This window comes from Apodemus sylvaticus, chromosome 1 (genome assembly GCF_947179515.1).
Source record: "Apodemus sylvaticus chromosome 1, mApoSyl1.1, whole genome shotgun sequence".
NCBI lineage: Eukaryota > Metazoa > Chordata > Mammalia > Rodentia > Muridae > Apodemus > Apodemus sylvaticus.
Genome location: NC_067472.1, coordinates 48,889,795 through 48,904,819, shown reverse-complemented (window position 1 = coordinate 48,904,819; position 15,025 = coordinate 48,889,795). Strand labels below are relative to the sequence as shown.

At 37.2% G+C, this 15,025-nt stretch overlaps 1 protein-coding gene across 1 annotated transcript; it reads right to left on the bottom strand.

The window, feature by feature from the left end:
* Positions 1 to 13,605: 13,605 nt before the first annotated feature.
* Positions 13,606 to 14,553, bottom strand: LOC127677904 (olfactory receptor 9I1-like). Its single transcript, XM_052172848.1, has one exon. It carries the CDS (start codon positions 14,551 to 14,553, stop codon positions 13,606 to 13,608), a length of 948 nt encoding a protein of 315 aa, XP_052028808.1.
* Positions 14,554 to 15,025: the final 472 nt, after the last annotated feature.

Below are 15,025 nucleotides of genomic sequence, written 5' to 3'. Positions count from 1 at the left end.
AGAACAATTCTCAGATTCTTATGTAAAAACAAGAAACCCAGGAGAACCAAAATAATTCTGTATAATAAAAGAATTTCAGGGATATCACCATCCCTGACTGCAAAATTACTACAAAGCAATAGTAATAAAAACTTGAGCCAGGCAGTGGTGGTGCATGCCTGTAATCCCAGCACTCAGGGAGATAGAGGCAGACAGATTTCTGAGTTCCAGGCCAGCCTGGTCTACAGAGTGAGTTCCAAGACAGCCGGAGCTATACAGAGAGACCCTGTTTAAAATAAAATAAAATAAAATAAAATAAAATAAAATAAAATAAAATAAACATTTATGGTATTATTGTAGAAATAGACATATTGATCAATGAGACCAAATTGAAGAAATAAATACAGATACGTATGGATAATTTAATTTTGACATAGAACCCAAAATGGAAAGCAGAGAGCATTTTTAACAAATGATGTTGGTCTAACTGGATGTTTGCATCTATAAAAATGCACTTAGATCCACATTAGTGATCCAGAACAAAACTCAAGTCCAAGTGGATCAAAAACCTTAATGTAAATTCAGATTCACTAAAACTAATAGAACAGAAAATGGGGAATAGCCTTGAATTCATTGGTACAGGACAGAAATTGCTGAACAGAACACCCATATCTCAGTCACTAAAATCATGGGACCTCGTGAAGATGTAGAGCTTCTAAAAGACAAAGGACACTGTCAATAGAACAAAAGTACAACCTACAGATTGTAAAAAGATCTTTATCAACCCTAAATCTGGCAGGGAACTAATTCAAAAAATATATTAAGAATTCAAGAACTTAGTCACCAACAACTCAAGTAACACAATTAAAACATAGGGTACAGAACTAGACAGAGAATTCTCAAGAGGGAAATCTCTAATAGCCATGTAACACTTGAAATGCTCAACATCTTTAATCATCATGGAAATGCAAATAAAAACATCTCTGAGTTTGCACTCTAAGTCCAATGTAATGGCTAAGAGCAAAACCTCAAGGGACAGCACTTGCTGGCAAGGATGTGGAGTATCCCATTACTGCTGGCAGGGCAAACTTTTGCAACTAATATGGAAATCAATTCCATGGTTTCTCAGAAAATTGGGAATGTTCTACCTCAAGATCCAACTATACAACTTCTGAGCATATGCTCAAAAGATATTCCACCATCCTAAAGGGACACTTGCTCAACTATGTTCATAGCAGCTTTATTCATATAACTAGAAACGGGAAACAACCTAGATGTTTCTCAACTGAAAAGTAGATAAAGAAAATGCGATTCATTTACACAATAGAATATTACTCAGCTATTAAAAACAAGGACAACATGAAATTTTTAGGCAAATGAATGAAATTAGAAAATATCATTCTAAATGAGGTAACTTAAAGCCCAAAGAACATGTATGGTATATACTCACTTATAAGCGGACATTAGTCATACAGTACAATTTACCTATGATACAATCCAAAGAACCAAATAAGTCAAATAACAAGGGCCCAGGGGAGGATGCTTTTAATCTTTCCCAGAAGGGAAATAAAATAGACATCAGAGATGGATGGAAAGAGGAAAACTATATGGGAGAGAGGATAAGGAGCTGCAGATTGAGGAAGGATAAGGTATAGGGAGAACAGAAGAAACAAAAAGGACATTAGCAATTGACAGGGTAGGAACCATCTCTAGGATGTGTCAGAAACCTGGGACAGGGGAAGCCCAAGGAATTTTGTGGGAGTGACTCTAGCTAAGACTCCTAGTATATGAAATGTCTACCTCCTGTCACCAGTCAAAACTCCTAAAAAGGGAGTGTGTGTGTCATCCACCACACACAAAACATTTGGCCCAAATATGTGTCCTGACTATAAGATGTGCAGGGAAAAATATGAAAGAGAAATGAATGAAATGGTCAACTAAAGACTGGCCCAAATTGAGACCCATCCCATGGGCAAGGACCAATCCCTGACACTACTGAAAATATTCTGCCTTAGCATGACAGAACCTAGCATAACTGTCATCTAAGAGACTATACCCAGCAGCTTACTGAAGAAAATGCAAAAACAACAGCCAAACACCATATGGAGCTCAGGGAGTCATATGGAAGATTTGGGGACAGGATTGAGGGGCCAGAAAAGAAGAGGGACTCCATGGGAAGACCAACATAGTCAGCTAATATGGACCCTTGAGGGATCCCCAAGACTGAACTACCACCAAAAACCATACACAGGATTGACCTAGGCCACTCATATGCAGCAGATGTGCAGCTGGGTCTTCATGCAGGTCCCCAACACCTGGAGCAAGGGCTGTCCCTAAACCTTTTGCCTGCCATTTTACCTAACTGGGCTACCTTGCCTTGCCTCAGTAGGAGAGAATGACCTGTGCCCTGCAGTGACTTCATGTGCCAGGTTACATTGGTCACCAGGGTCCTCCTTCTTTTCAGAGGAGTAAAGGAGGGGCTATGAATTGTGTGGGATGAAGGGAGGACCAGAAATAAGGGTGCTGATATCTGTATATAAACTTAATATATAAATATATTAAGAAAAGAAAAAAATAATCTTCAAGCCAACTGTAAAAATTCCAAAGCTCATAATTTAGTGTATAATAACTAAATCTGAATGAGCATCTGAGTATAGGAGCCAGATGCCAGCACATTTTTTTAGCTATTCCAGTCACTAGATTAGGAAAGAAAGCTTGAGAGGCACTGACAGAAAGATTTGGCATGATCTTAGTTGTCTCAGGTATATATTTCAGAAACATGTGTCTACTGTTCCCATACACTTAGAGGCAACTTCATTTTATTTATTCTTTATATAGAAAATCATACCCTATTATTGTATTATAAAGTCATATGATTAGAAACCACACCAACTTTAACTCAGCATTTGCCAAAATTATTTATGCATAGCCCTTCCTTTCATTAATAGTTTACAGAACTAGTATTCCTGGAGAGGAAACTCCTTAGACAATATTAAGAGGCTGAGAAATTATTCAAATGCTAAACAGCAAAAGAGTAATCAATGTAATAAAATCACAGTGCCTCCTGTTTTTACTATAATTTTATATATGATTATTAAAAATTATTATGATTTTATATGTAATTATGATTATATTTGATTAATCTCTGGATTTGGCTCCTTTGTATCTCATTGAGACTTTCTCCTCATTAGTAGTTGCTGAGAAAGGTCCTGAGATGTTATCTGTAGAAATAACATCCTTCCAGATGGTTATATTTTTTAAGGAATTATAATATGATACCCACTGTCCCTCTATAAAAGACTGCCCTCATAGTTGTGGCTCTAAGACTTTACTTCATAAGCAATATTGAGTACACTCACTAATGCCACAACCTCTATTGAAAATCAGTCATTGAGAGGATTGGAGTCCTATTTTCAGAAGGGTTTATTAAGTTCAAGAACTTCAACTATCTACTTAGAGTCACTGAATTCTACAATATATTACAAGTAAAATTCTGCAGAATTTTAAAATATATTAGATACAAAACATCATACTTTATAAATAGGCACCTTGCTCCTGTGACTGAGAAGACAGGTACAGCCAAGTATTCAGAGAACACCGAGTGTAAGATCATCTGGGACACAGTCCACCAGGGACCCACATGTACCCAGGAGCTGGGCAGCACCACAGCCCTCTGTGCACCTATCCTACTAGAGAACATCTGCCCTGAAGTGTGTCCAACATTTAGAGAGAGTCCTGGTTTTAGAGGTGAGGCAGCCATCTTTGCTCCTGTGACTGAGCAGCCAGGTGCATCCAGGTACATAGGGAACACTAGAGTGTAAGATCACTTGGGACATAGTCTGCAAGGGCCCCACCTCAATCCAGGAGCTGGGCAGAGTCACAGCCCTCTGTGCACCTATCCTGACAGGGGGCATCTGCTCTGCAGGGAGTCCTGTGAGTAGAGAGGTAAAGCCACCATCTTCACTCCTGCTACTGAGAGGGCACTTACAGCCAAGAACGGAGAGAACACCCGAGTGTAAGATTACTTGGGACTCGGTCCAACAGGGACCCACCTGCATCCAGGAGCTGGGCAACCCCACAGAACTCTGTGCCATGGGAAAATCAGACACTCGGGGGGTGGGGAGAGCTGAGATAAGTTTAAAGGCACACAGAAGGGACAAGTACCATCCAGTGACAGCAGGAACAAATACTACCATAAATAACCAGATGACAAAAGGCAACCATAGGAATGTTACTAACAGAAATCAAGTCAATATGGCACCATCCAAACCCAATTCTCTCACAACAGCAAGACCTGTATGCCCCAACACACCAGAAAAGCAAGATTTGTGTTAAAAAATCCACAGCTCATGATGCTGATAGAAGTCTTCAAAAAGGATATAAATAACTCCCTTAAAGAAATACAGGAGAAAAAAAAGTAAACAGGGAGAAGCCTTTAAAAAACTAGAGGAAAACACAACAAAACAGGTGAAGGAATTGAATCAAACCATACAGGATCTAAAAATAGAGATAGAAACAATAAAGAAATCACAAAGGGAAACAACTCTGGACATAGAAAACCTAGGAAAGAGGTCAGAAGTCATAGATTCAAGCATCAACAACAGAATGCAAGAGATAGAAGAGAGAATCTCAGATGCAGACGACACCATAGAAAGCATTGACACAACAGTCAAAGAAAATACAAAATAAAAAAAGCTCCTGACCCAAAACATCCAGGAAATCCAGGACAAAATGAGAAGACCAAATCAAAGGATTATAGGTATAGAAGAAAGTGACGATCTCCAACTTAAAGGACCAGTAAATGTCTTCAACAAAATTATAAAAGGAAACTTCACTAATCTAAAGAAAGAGATGCCCATGAACATACAAGAAGTCTACAGAACTCTAAATAGATTTGAGCTGAAAAGAAATTCCTCCTGTCACATAATTAAAATATCAAATGTACTAAACAAAGAAAGAAAAGCAGTAAGGGAAAATGGTCAAGTAACATATAAATATAGACCTATCAGAGTTATAAGAGATTTCTCACTAGAGACTATGAAAGCCAGAAGAGCATGGGCAGATGTCATACAGACCCAAAGGGAACACAAATGCCAACCCTGACTGCTACTTCCAGCAGATCTTTCAATTACCACAGACTGAGAAACCAAAGTATTCCATGACAAAAAAAAATATTTACACAGTATTTTTCCACAAATCCAGCCCTTCAGAGAATAATGAATGAAAAACAGCAACAAAAGTAGGGAAACTACACACTAGAAAAAGCAAAAAAATTAATCTTCTTCAACAAACCCAAAAGAAGATCACCACACAAACACGAAAATTACATCAAAAATATTGGGAAGCAACAAGCACTCTTCCTTAATATCTCTTAACATCATTGGACTCAATTCTCCAATAAAAAGACATAGAAAAACAGACTGGATATGGAAACAGGACCCAACATTTTGCTGAATACAGGAAACACATCTCAGTGTCAAAGACAAACACTACCTCAGAGTAAAAGCTGAAAAGCAAATTTCCAAGCAAATGGTCCCAGGAAACAAGCTGGAGTAGTCATTCTCATATCCAATAAAATAGCTTTTTCAAACAAAAGTCATCAAAAAAGAAACAGGACACTTTATACACATCAAAGGAAAAATCTACCAAGAACTCTCAATTCTGAACATCTATGCTTTAAATGCAAGGGCACCCTCATTCATAATAGAAACTTTACTAAAGCTTAAAACACACATTGTACCTCACACAAAAATTGTGGGCGACTTCAACACCCCACTCTTCTTAATGGACAGATCAGGGAAACACAAATTAAACAGAGACACAGTGAAACTAGCAAAGGTTTTAGACCAAATAGATTGAATAGATATCTATAGAACATTTCATTCTATATCAAAAGAATATACCTTCTCAGCACCTCAAGGTACCTTCTCCAAATTTAACCATATAATTGGTCACAAAACAGACCTCAACATATATAAGAAGACTGAATTAATTCCATACCTCCTATCAGATCACTATAGAGTGAGGGTGGTCTTCAATACCAACAAAAACAACAGAAAGCCCACATACACATGGAAGCTGAACAATGCTCTATTCACTGATACATTGGTCAAGGAAGAAAGAAGGAAAGAAATCAAAGACTTTTTGGAATTTAATAAAAATGAAGGCACAACAAAGCCAAATTTATGCTTTGTTTGGCAAAGCCAATTAAAACAGCAAAGAGGAAAAACTCATAGCTCTGAGTGCCTCCAAAAAGAAGCTGGAGAGAGCATATGCTAGCAGCTTAACAGCACATCTGAAATCTTTAGAACAGAAAGAAGATAATACACCCAAGAGGAGTAGAAGGCAGGAAATCATCAAACTCGGGGCTGAAATCAACCAAGTAGAAACAGAAAGTACTATATAAAGGATCAACAAAACCAAGAGCTGGTTCTTTGAGAAAATCAAGAAGATAGATAAACCTTTAGCCAGACTAACCAGAGGGCACAGAGACAGTATCCAAGTAATACAATAAGAAATGAAAAGGGAAAAATAACAACAGAAATTGAGGAAATTAAAAAAATCATCAGATCCTACTACAAAACCCTATACTCAACACAACTGGAAATTCTGGATGAAGTGGACAATATCCTATAGAAATACCAAATACCAAAGTTAAATCAGGATCAGATAGAACATCTAAAGGGTCCCATAACCCCTAAAGAAATAGAAGTAGTCACTGACAGTCTCCCAACTGAAAAATAATCACAGGACCAGATGGTTTTAGTGCAGAATTCTGTCAGACATTCAAAGAAGACAAAACACCAATACTCTTCAAACTATTCCACAAAATAGAAACAAAAAGAACACTATCCAATTCATTCTATGAAGAGAACACAATTATGTGGATACCAAAACCACACAAAGATCCAACAAAGAAAGAGAATTCCAGAGAAAGTTCCCTTATGAATGTTGATGTAAAAATACTCAATAAAAGTCTTGCCCACTGAATCCAACACATCAAAATGATCATTCCCCTTGACCAAGTAGGCTTCCTCCCAGGAATGCATTGGTGGTCCAATATATGGAAATCCATTAATGTAATCCACTACATAAACAAACTCAAAGAAAAAAGCACATGGTCATTTCATTAAATGCTGAAAAAGCATTTGACAAAATTTAGCATCCTTTCATGTCAAAAGCCTTGGAAAGAAAAGGAATTCAAGGCCCATATCTAAACATAGTAAAAGCAATATACAGCAAACCATTAGCCACCATGAAACTAAATGGAAACTTGAAGCAAGCTCACTAATATCAGGGACTAAACAAGGTTGTCCTCTCTCACTATATTTATTCAATATAGTACTTGAAGTTCTAGTTAGAGCGATTAGACAACAAAAGGAAGTCAAAGGGATATAAATTGGAAAGGAAAAAGTCAAATTATCACTATTTGCACATGATATGATAGTATTCTTAAGCTACCCCCCCAAAAAAACTCTTCAGAGAACTCCTAAGCTGATAAACAACTTCAACAAAGAGGCAGGATATAATATTAACTCAAACAAATCAGCAGCCTTCCTCTACTCAAAAGATAAACAGACTGAGAAAGAAATTAGGGAAATGAAACCCTTCACAATAGCTGTTGGGTTCATACAAAAAGAGAGGTTTAGAGAATGGTATAAGGTGGTGTGGGAAGATGGGGGTGTCTAGCCAGGTCCATGCCCAGGTACCCTTTCCCCCTGAGGGACCAGATGCACACAGACATGGTATAGAATAGAGTTTTTTCAGGGCAGAGGATGGGAGTTAATGGGATAGGAGAGAGAGAGAGAGAGAGAGAGAGAGAGAGAGAGAGAGAGAGAGAGAGAGAAGAAAGGGAGGAGTGGAGGCCTGCCATGACTACTTAGAGAGAGAGGAAGAGGAGGAGAGCCCAAGAGGGACAGAGAGGTGAGAGTGCCAAGAGGCAAGAGCAATGAGAGAGAGAGAGAGAGAGAGAGAGAGAGAGAGAGAGAGAGAGAGGAAGACCATGCAGCCCCTTTTATAGTGGGCCAGGTCTACCTGGCTGTTTCCCGGCAACTATGGGGTGGGGCATATCTGGCTGTTGCCAGGTAATTGTGGGGTGGAGCTTAGACAGAATACTAACTACAGACAAATATTATAAAGTATCTTGGTGTGACTCTAACCAAACAAGTGAAAGATCTGTGTGACAAGAACTTCAAGTCTCTAAAGAAAGTAATCGAAGAAGGCCTCAGAAGATGGAAAAATCTTCCATGCTCATGGAATGGCAGGATTAATATAGTAAAAATGGCCCTCTTGCCAAAAACAATATAAAGATTCAATGCAATCTCCATCAAAATCCCAACTCAATTCTTCATAAAGTTAGAAAGAGCAATTCTCAAATTCATCTGGAATAACAAAAACCCCAGGATAGCTAAAACTATTCTCAACAATAAAAGGACTTCTGGGGAAATCACTATCCCGGATCTCCAGCAGTACTACAGAGCAATAGTGTTAAAAACTGCATAGCACTGCTACAGTGACAGGCAGGTAGATCATAGGAATAGAATTAAAGACCCAGAAATGAACCAACACACCTATGGTCACTTGATCTTTCACAAAGGAGCTAAAACCATCCATTTGTTGAAAAGGCTAAAGAAAGATAGCCTTTTCAACAAATGGGGCTGGTTCAACTGATGGCTAGCATGCAGAAGAATTCAAATTGTTCCATTTTTATCTCCTTGTAGTAAACTCAACGTCAAGTGGATCAAGGACCTCCACATAAAACCAGACACACTGAAACTAACAGAAAAGAAACCCTAGAGACATGGGCACAGGGGAAAATCTCCTGAACAGAACACTAATAGCTTATGCTCTAAGATCAAAATTTGACAAATGGTACCTCATAAAATTACAAAGTTTGTGTAAGGCAAAGGACACTGTCAATAGTACAAAAGGGCAACCAACAAATTGGGAAAAGAACTTTTCCAACCCTACATCTGACATGGGGCTAATATCAATATATACAAAGAACTCAAGAAGTTAGACTCCAGAGAGCCAAATAACTCTATTAAAAAATGGGGTACAAAGCTAAACAAAGAATTTTCACCTGTGGAATATAGAATGGCTGAGAAGCACCTAAAGAAATCAACATACTTAGTAATCAGGGAAATGCAAATCAAAACAACCTTGAGAATAACTAAAATCAAACAATCCATGCATCAATACTGTAATGTAGATACATCAACATCCATTATTTTAAGGAGATAAAAGAAGTTATGTATAGAGAGTTGAAGTGCCTCCTTAATAGTCTCATAATAGAAACATGTGGATTCGAGTCCATACGTTTGGTCCCAGAACACAAACTCCTGACTTCTCTTTCATACTGAGATTTCCCACTAGGACTTCATATTTGGGAATTCTTAAGGGATTTACCTCTGTCTACATTTTTCCTTACAGTCACTCAAATGAAAGTAGATGTGCTATGCTTGTAGATGGATATCATCTAAGCTTCAGAAGAAGTAGATTGCAGCAGAAAATTCTTACTATCCTTTTTCAAGTCACTTCAGTTCTTTATATAGTATAAACAGAGTTCCTGGTGATGAGTAGGGTTCACCCGACAGTATCACTTTCCTAGTTCTTTATATAGTATAAACAGACACCTGGTGATGAGTAGGGCTCAGCTGACAGTATCACTTTCCTAGCCATATCTCATGAGACAAGGACATAGACCTGTGTGAATTGTTTACAAGCAGTAGTTTCCTCTTCTTCCAAATAGTCTTTTCCTGGAAGGCTATACAAGAGTATATGGTCCTTTGGGGCAAAATATCATGACCTGTAAATAATAAGGGGCCCTAGGAGGTTCAGCTTTATGTTTGAATTGTAGTTTTAATGGCACAATCTTTGTGGATTGGTCACATACCAATTCAAAGCCTTAAAATAACCAGTGCTGCTAAAGTGTGCTTAAGAATTTGGGCAGCCTTTAATCTGATTCAGAGTTCCTTCTCATTTCGTTATTGCTTTTCCTGCTCTCACTTGGCATATTTTAAAAGTGCAAGATTTTTGGGGGGGGGTTCTCATAAGATATTGAAACTAAAGAGAATGTTATTATAGGTCAAATACTTCAAGCTTTCCAATTTTCACACATACAGTATAAGTCCCCCCAAAAAGATTGCTAGTAATTATAATGGTTAATTTTTTTCTGGTTGACTTCCATGCTATGACTACTTCGGGACAATTTCATTAAATTTATCCACAAATTCCTTATTGATCACAAATTCAGAAGATGCTCCATATACAGATGTTGAGTAAGTGAACTTGTTTTTTATTAAAATCTTGAAGGTCTCTCCCCTTGATCCCAACATCCTCACAGAAATATGTTTACAGAAATAGTCATCATTTGGTGCTGTCTTTACAGGACAATTTCATCAGAGCATCTGTATATATGAACTTCACAGAATGATTGAGAATGCTTGGTTATTCTTTATGCATCATGTTTGACATCCTAGAACTTACATAGAATATAAAAGCTTTGCTTCTGACCAATTCATTTTCTCTGACTTTCACTTCCATTCTTCTACCTAATTATTAACGTTTAAGTGTTTGGTAGTCATCATAACCTATGCCAGGCAAGATCTCTGAGATAGTTTCCTTTCATCAAAAGAGACTTGCTTTGCCTAATGTCAAGTTGTTTATAAATTCATCTAAAAGTCAGAAGGAATAAAATCCAAATAGATGCCTTGGGGCTATAATTCATCAATAGGGTGCCCATTTATCACGCAGAATACACTGGATCCAATTATAAGCTACCCCAAAGCCCAAATAATCCAAATAGACAGATTCAACCTCAGAAGACAAGTCATTTTGATGGACTTAGTCAACCTTCTGACATCCTTCAGAGAGAGAAATCAAAATAAAGAACAAGAGAATTCCTTTACTAAAGGCAACACAGAAAGTTGGCACACATCAATTGAAGGTCTTCATGTTGGTCCCCCAATAACTGGAGCAGATGCTGATTCTAATTCTGCCTGTGGATCCTGTTCCTCTAAATGGGCTGCTTTGTCTGGCCTCAGTAGGAGAGGATATGCCTAGTCCTTCAGTGACTTCAGGTGCTAGGGTGAGTTGATTTCCAGGGGACTGCCCACTTCTTAGAGATTAATTGGAGATGGTAGGGGAGCAGCCATATGGAGGAGACTGTGATCAGAAAAGTGAACTAAGAAATAAAGTAATAGAATTAAATATAGCTAGATAATAGATAAAATATAATAAAATAGATGAATAGAGAAGTGGTAGTATATATGCAAAATTGAGTGTTACTCAGCTATCAATAATAAAATCATATTATTTTAACAAAAACTGGTGGAACTAGAGATCATTATGTTAAATGAAATACCCAATTTCAGAATAGACAATCACTGCATGCTTTCTTCTTTGTGGAAACAATATTTCAATAAACTATAATAGCAAATGTAGGCTGTTTAAGATGTTTAAAGGAATCAACAGGAAGAAGAACAAGAGAGAACTAGAAAGATAATATGTGAAATATATTACATACATTTATGAAAATGTCATAGGGAAGCCCATTGTTTTGTACAATTAGCATGCACTCATGTAAAAAGGAAGATACCTCCCCTCTTCAGTAAAAAGTTTATTCTTAGTACATGTTTTCTTTTCCTTGTGAATTACTTGTATTTAATAAATTATAAGAGAAAAAGCATACTTATCTTATTCTCAAAGATCAAATATTGTTTTTGTCACTCTGTAGAAAATTTCTTATAACTCATAATTTAGAGCTATTTGTTTAATGTTTAATATGAAACAATTGACCTATAAGTTATATACTGGCCACTGCTTTAGAAAAGCTGTCTATTTTAAAGCAGGATTTTAACACAAAACACTACTTAAAACATTTGGAATTTATTATGAAAATAATAATGCATTAAATATAAAGTAGCATTGATTTTAAAATAATAAATTCAATAAAAACATCTTATTGATTGTCAGTTTTTCAAAAAGTTTCTTTTATTTGATGTTGAGAATCATAGACTAATTCTTTTTTCTCAGTTCATTATCTCTTACTATTTTGGATTCTGACCATTTTCAATTTGCTCAATTGTTATAGAATAGTAGTAAGAGTCAAAGACTGACATTAAAACTAAGGAGAAAAGAAAACAGAAAGAAAAGAATGATTGATACTAAGAGCAGATTTTTGTTGGGAGGTCTCATTCTCAACATTTAATTTTTAATATATCTTGAATTCACATTGTTATATCACTTTTAAATCAAGAAGTTAATTTATACAAAGCCTCACAGTGAACTAGAATGAAAATATTATTTATAGTATTCTGCATACTTTGAGGCACAAGGAAATATTTCCTCAATTTCAGGGTGAAAACTATTTGAAACAATGTTTCTCATCCACTAGAAATTCAAATGGAACTCCCATTCATGGAAATGTAAAACTCTTTACAAAGAAGTGATTACCTGATATAGAGTTTGTACTTAGAAGTGAAGGAAATCTGCATTCTATTCTGAAGATTTATCCACTTTTATATAGGAGTCACAGTAACTCTCCACTGTTGCCCTGGTCCTTGGCAGTAGGAGGTAAGAAGGCACAGAATCAACATCAAAGACTCCAGGAGCCAGATGAGAAACAGAAGAGATTATTAAGAGATTGGAGTGTGCATTTATACACTCCACCCTTGACCATTTATTTGGTCAAAGACTGCTCATTCCGTGTAGTTGGCACCATTTGATTGGTTGTTCTGGTCATATGCTCTCTTGCCATTTATTTCCAGGTGTCGGGCAAGTTTCACAGTTAGTAAATGTGGAAGCCACTGCTATGCATATGTGGGCCACTGCCATCTGCCAGTCAGGATATGCTAATTTATTCCTCCTACACACCCTTAAGTGAATCTTTGCCACAGAGTATAATGTGTGTTTAAGGTATCCATAGCTGTCTTATCTACTTTGCTATGCATGACATAGGATGCGTAGTGAGAAGTCACTTGAATGTGGGCAAAAGTATGAGGAGAAAAAGCAAAATACAATGTCTTTGAAAAGCTACATTACACTTAGCCTTTGTGGAGGGCTAAGAATAGGTAGGGTGGCTTAGCTCATCTTGAAACTATTAGCATAGCATGACAGAATGAACAATACAGTGAGTTAATAAACAACAAGGAAATTTGAAAGTTTTGTCAGTCTTGCCAGAGCAAATGACAATCTAATGAAGCAGAAGTTTGGGGCAGTATCATCACATTGCATGCTAATGGCACTGACCGTTCATTTATACATGTAAAGGGAAGTGAAAAAACATGTATCATGATTCACAGTAACTGAGTGATATGATCGTTTACAGAAAATAATTTGTACTGGCGATTCAAATTAAGGCAAGAAAGAAGTGGAGTCTAATTCAAGTGAGCAAACTCAAAATCTTATTCTGTAAATGATGAAGTAGAGTAATAGTAGATACCAGTGCCAAGTAACAAACGGGGAATGAGAAAAAGATAAGAAAAAAGAAAATGGAATTATTGAGTACAACTTGCATCACTTTGTGCTTCAAAATCTCAACACTTTCTTGCTTCCTCTGTTCAAGGGAGCAGAATACTCACTAGGAAATATCAGTAGTAGAAACAAAATTGACTTAGCTTTTAATCAATTTTGCAAAGCTTGAGACACCTGGAATCTACCAGTAACCTTTCTGAAGGCAGCCTTCACATCCTTGTTTCTCATAGTATAGATAAGAGGATTCAACATGGGGATGACCACTGTGTAGAAGACAGATACTATCTTGTCTTCCTCTAGGGATTTGCCTGAGCTGCTCCGTATGTACATAAAAATGAGGGTCCCAAAGAAAAGACCCACAGCAGTGAGGTGGGAGGTACATGTAGAGAATGTTTTACCTCTGCTACCTGACTTCATCTTTATGACAGCCTTGATGATGAGCAAGTAGGAAATGAGTATGACCAAAGCATTAGCCAAAATGACAAAGTTCCCAAAAAAGACAATTATAATTTCAATATTTGTTGTGTCACTGCATGCCAGCTTCAGCAGGGGTGGGAGATCACAAAAGAAGAAATTGATTTGATTATCTTCACAGAAGAAGAGGGAAAACGTGCATGTGGTTCTTAAGATGGCCCCAAACAACCCACCAGCATAGGCTCCAGCCACCAAACTCCAGCATCTTTTAGGACTCATGGCTACAGTGTAGAGCAGTGGGTTGTTAATAGCAACATAGCGATCATAAGCCATTGCAGACAGCAGGAAACATTCAGTAGCTGCACAGATGGTGAAGAAGAAGAATTGGGTAGCACATTGACCATAGGAGATGACCAGTTTGTTTTTGGCCAGTGTCGCCAGGATCTGTGGGGTGATAACTGAGGTGTAGCAAGCATCCAACAAAGAGAGATGGCTCAGGAAGAAATACATTGGGGTGTGAAGTTGTATATCCACCTGTATAAGAATGATCATGCCCAAGTTTCCCAAAATGGTGATAAGATAGAGGCTGAGAAATACCAGAAAAAGGGGGACCTCCCACTTAGGCAGGTCAATAAAGCCCATGAGAACAAACCTGGTTACTGTTGTGAGGTTATTCTTAGCCATAGAACCAATGTGGATTGTTAATCAGAAGATACAAATAAAGTAAAAACAAGGACAAAATCACAAAGTTCTTTTCTCTATGCTAGAAGTTGAGTTTACAATTATGAACTTGTTTATAAAGTTTGATTCAGAAATTCTGAACCAAGCTTATTCTTCTAGAGAAGTTCCTATATTTGATGGATCTAAGATTCCTGCTCTTGTTTCTGATCCAGATTAATTCTGGTTATGCTTGGAGTTGTCTGTAAAGAGAAAGCACATGTGAGCCTCAGGTTTAGAATGAACCAAGTTAACACCTATTAAAACATTATCACTTGTATCACACACCTACTATATGATATATGATAATGGAAACTGTCCATACCTTCCACACAGTGACCAAAATTAGACATTTCCTGATACTTGAATACATCTAATGTCTCCTTTTCATACAAATTTGAAGATGATAAATTTATCTTCAGCTTGTGTATGAAGCACA

Coding starts and splice junctions, on each gene's coding strand:
- LOC127677904 (XM_052172848.1), bottom strand. CDS start 14,553: ATGGCTAAGAATAACCTCACAACAGTAACCAGGTTTGTTCTCATGGGC.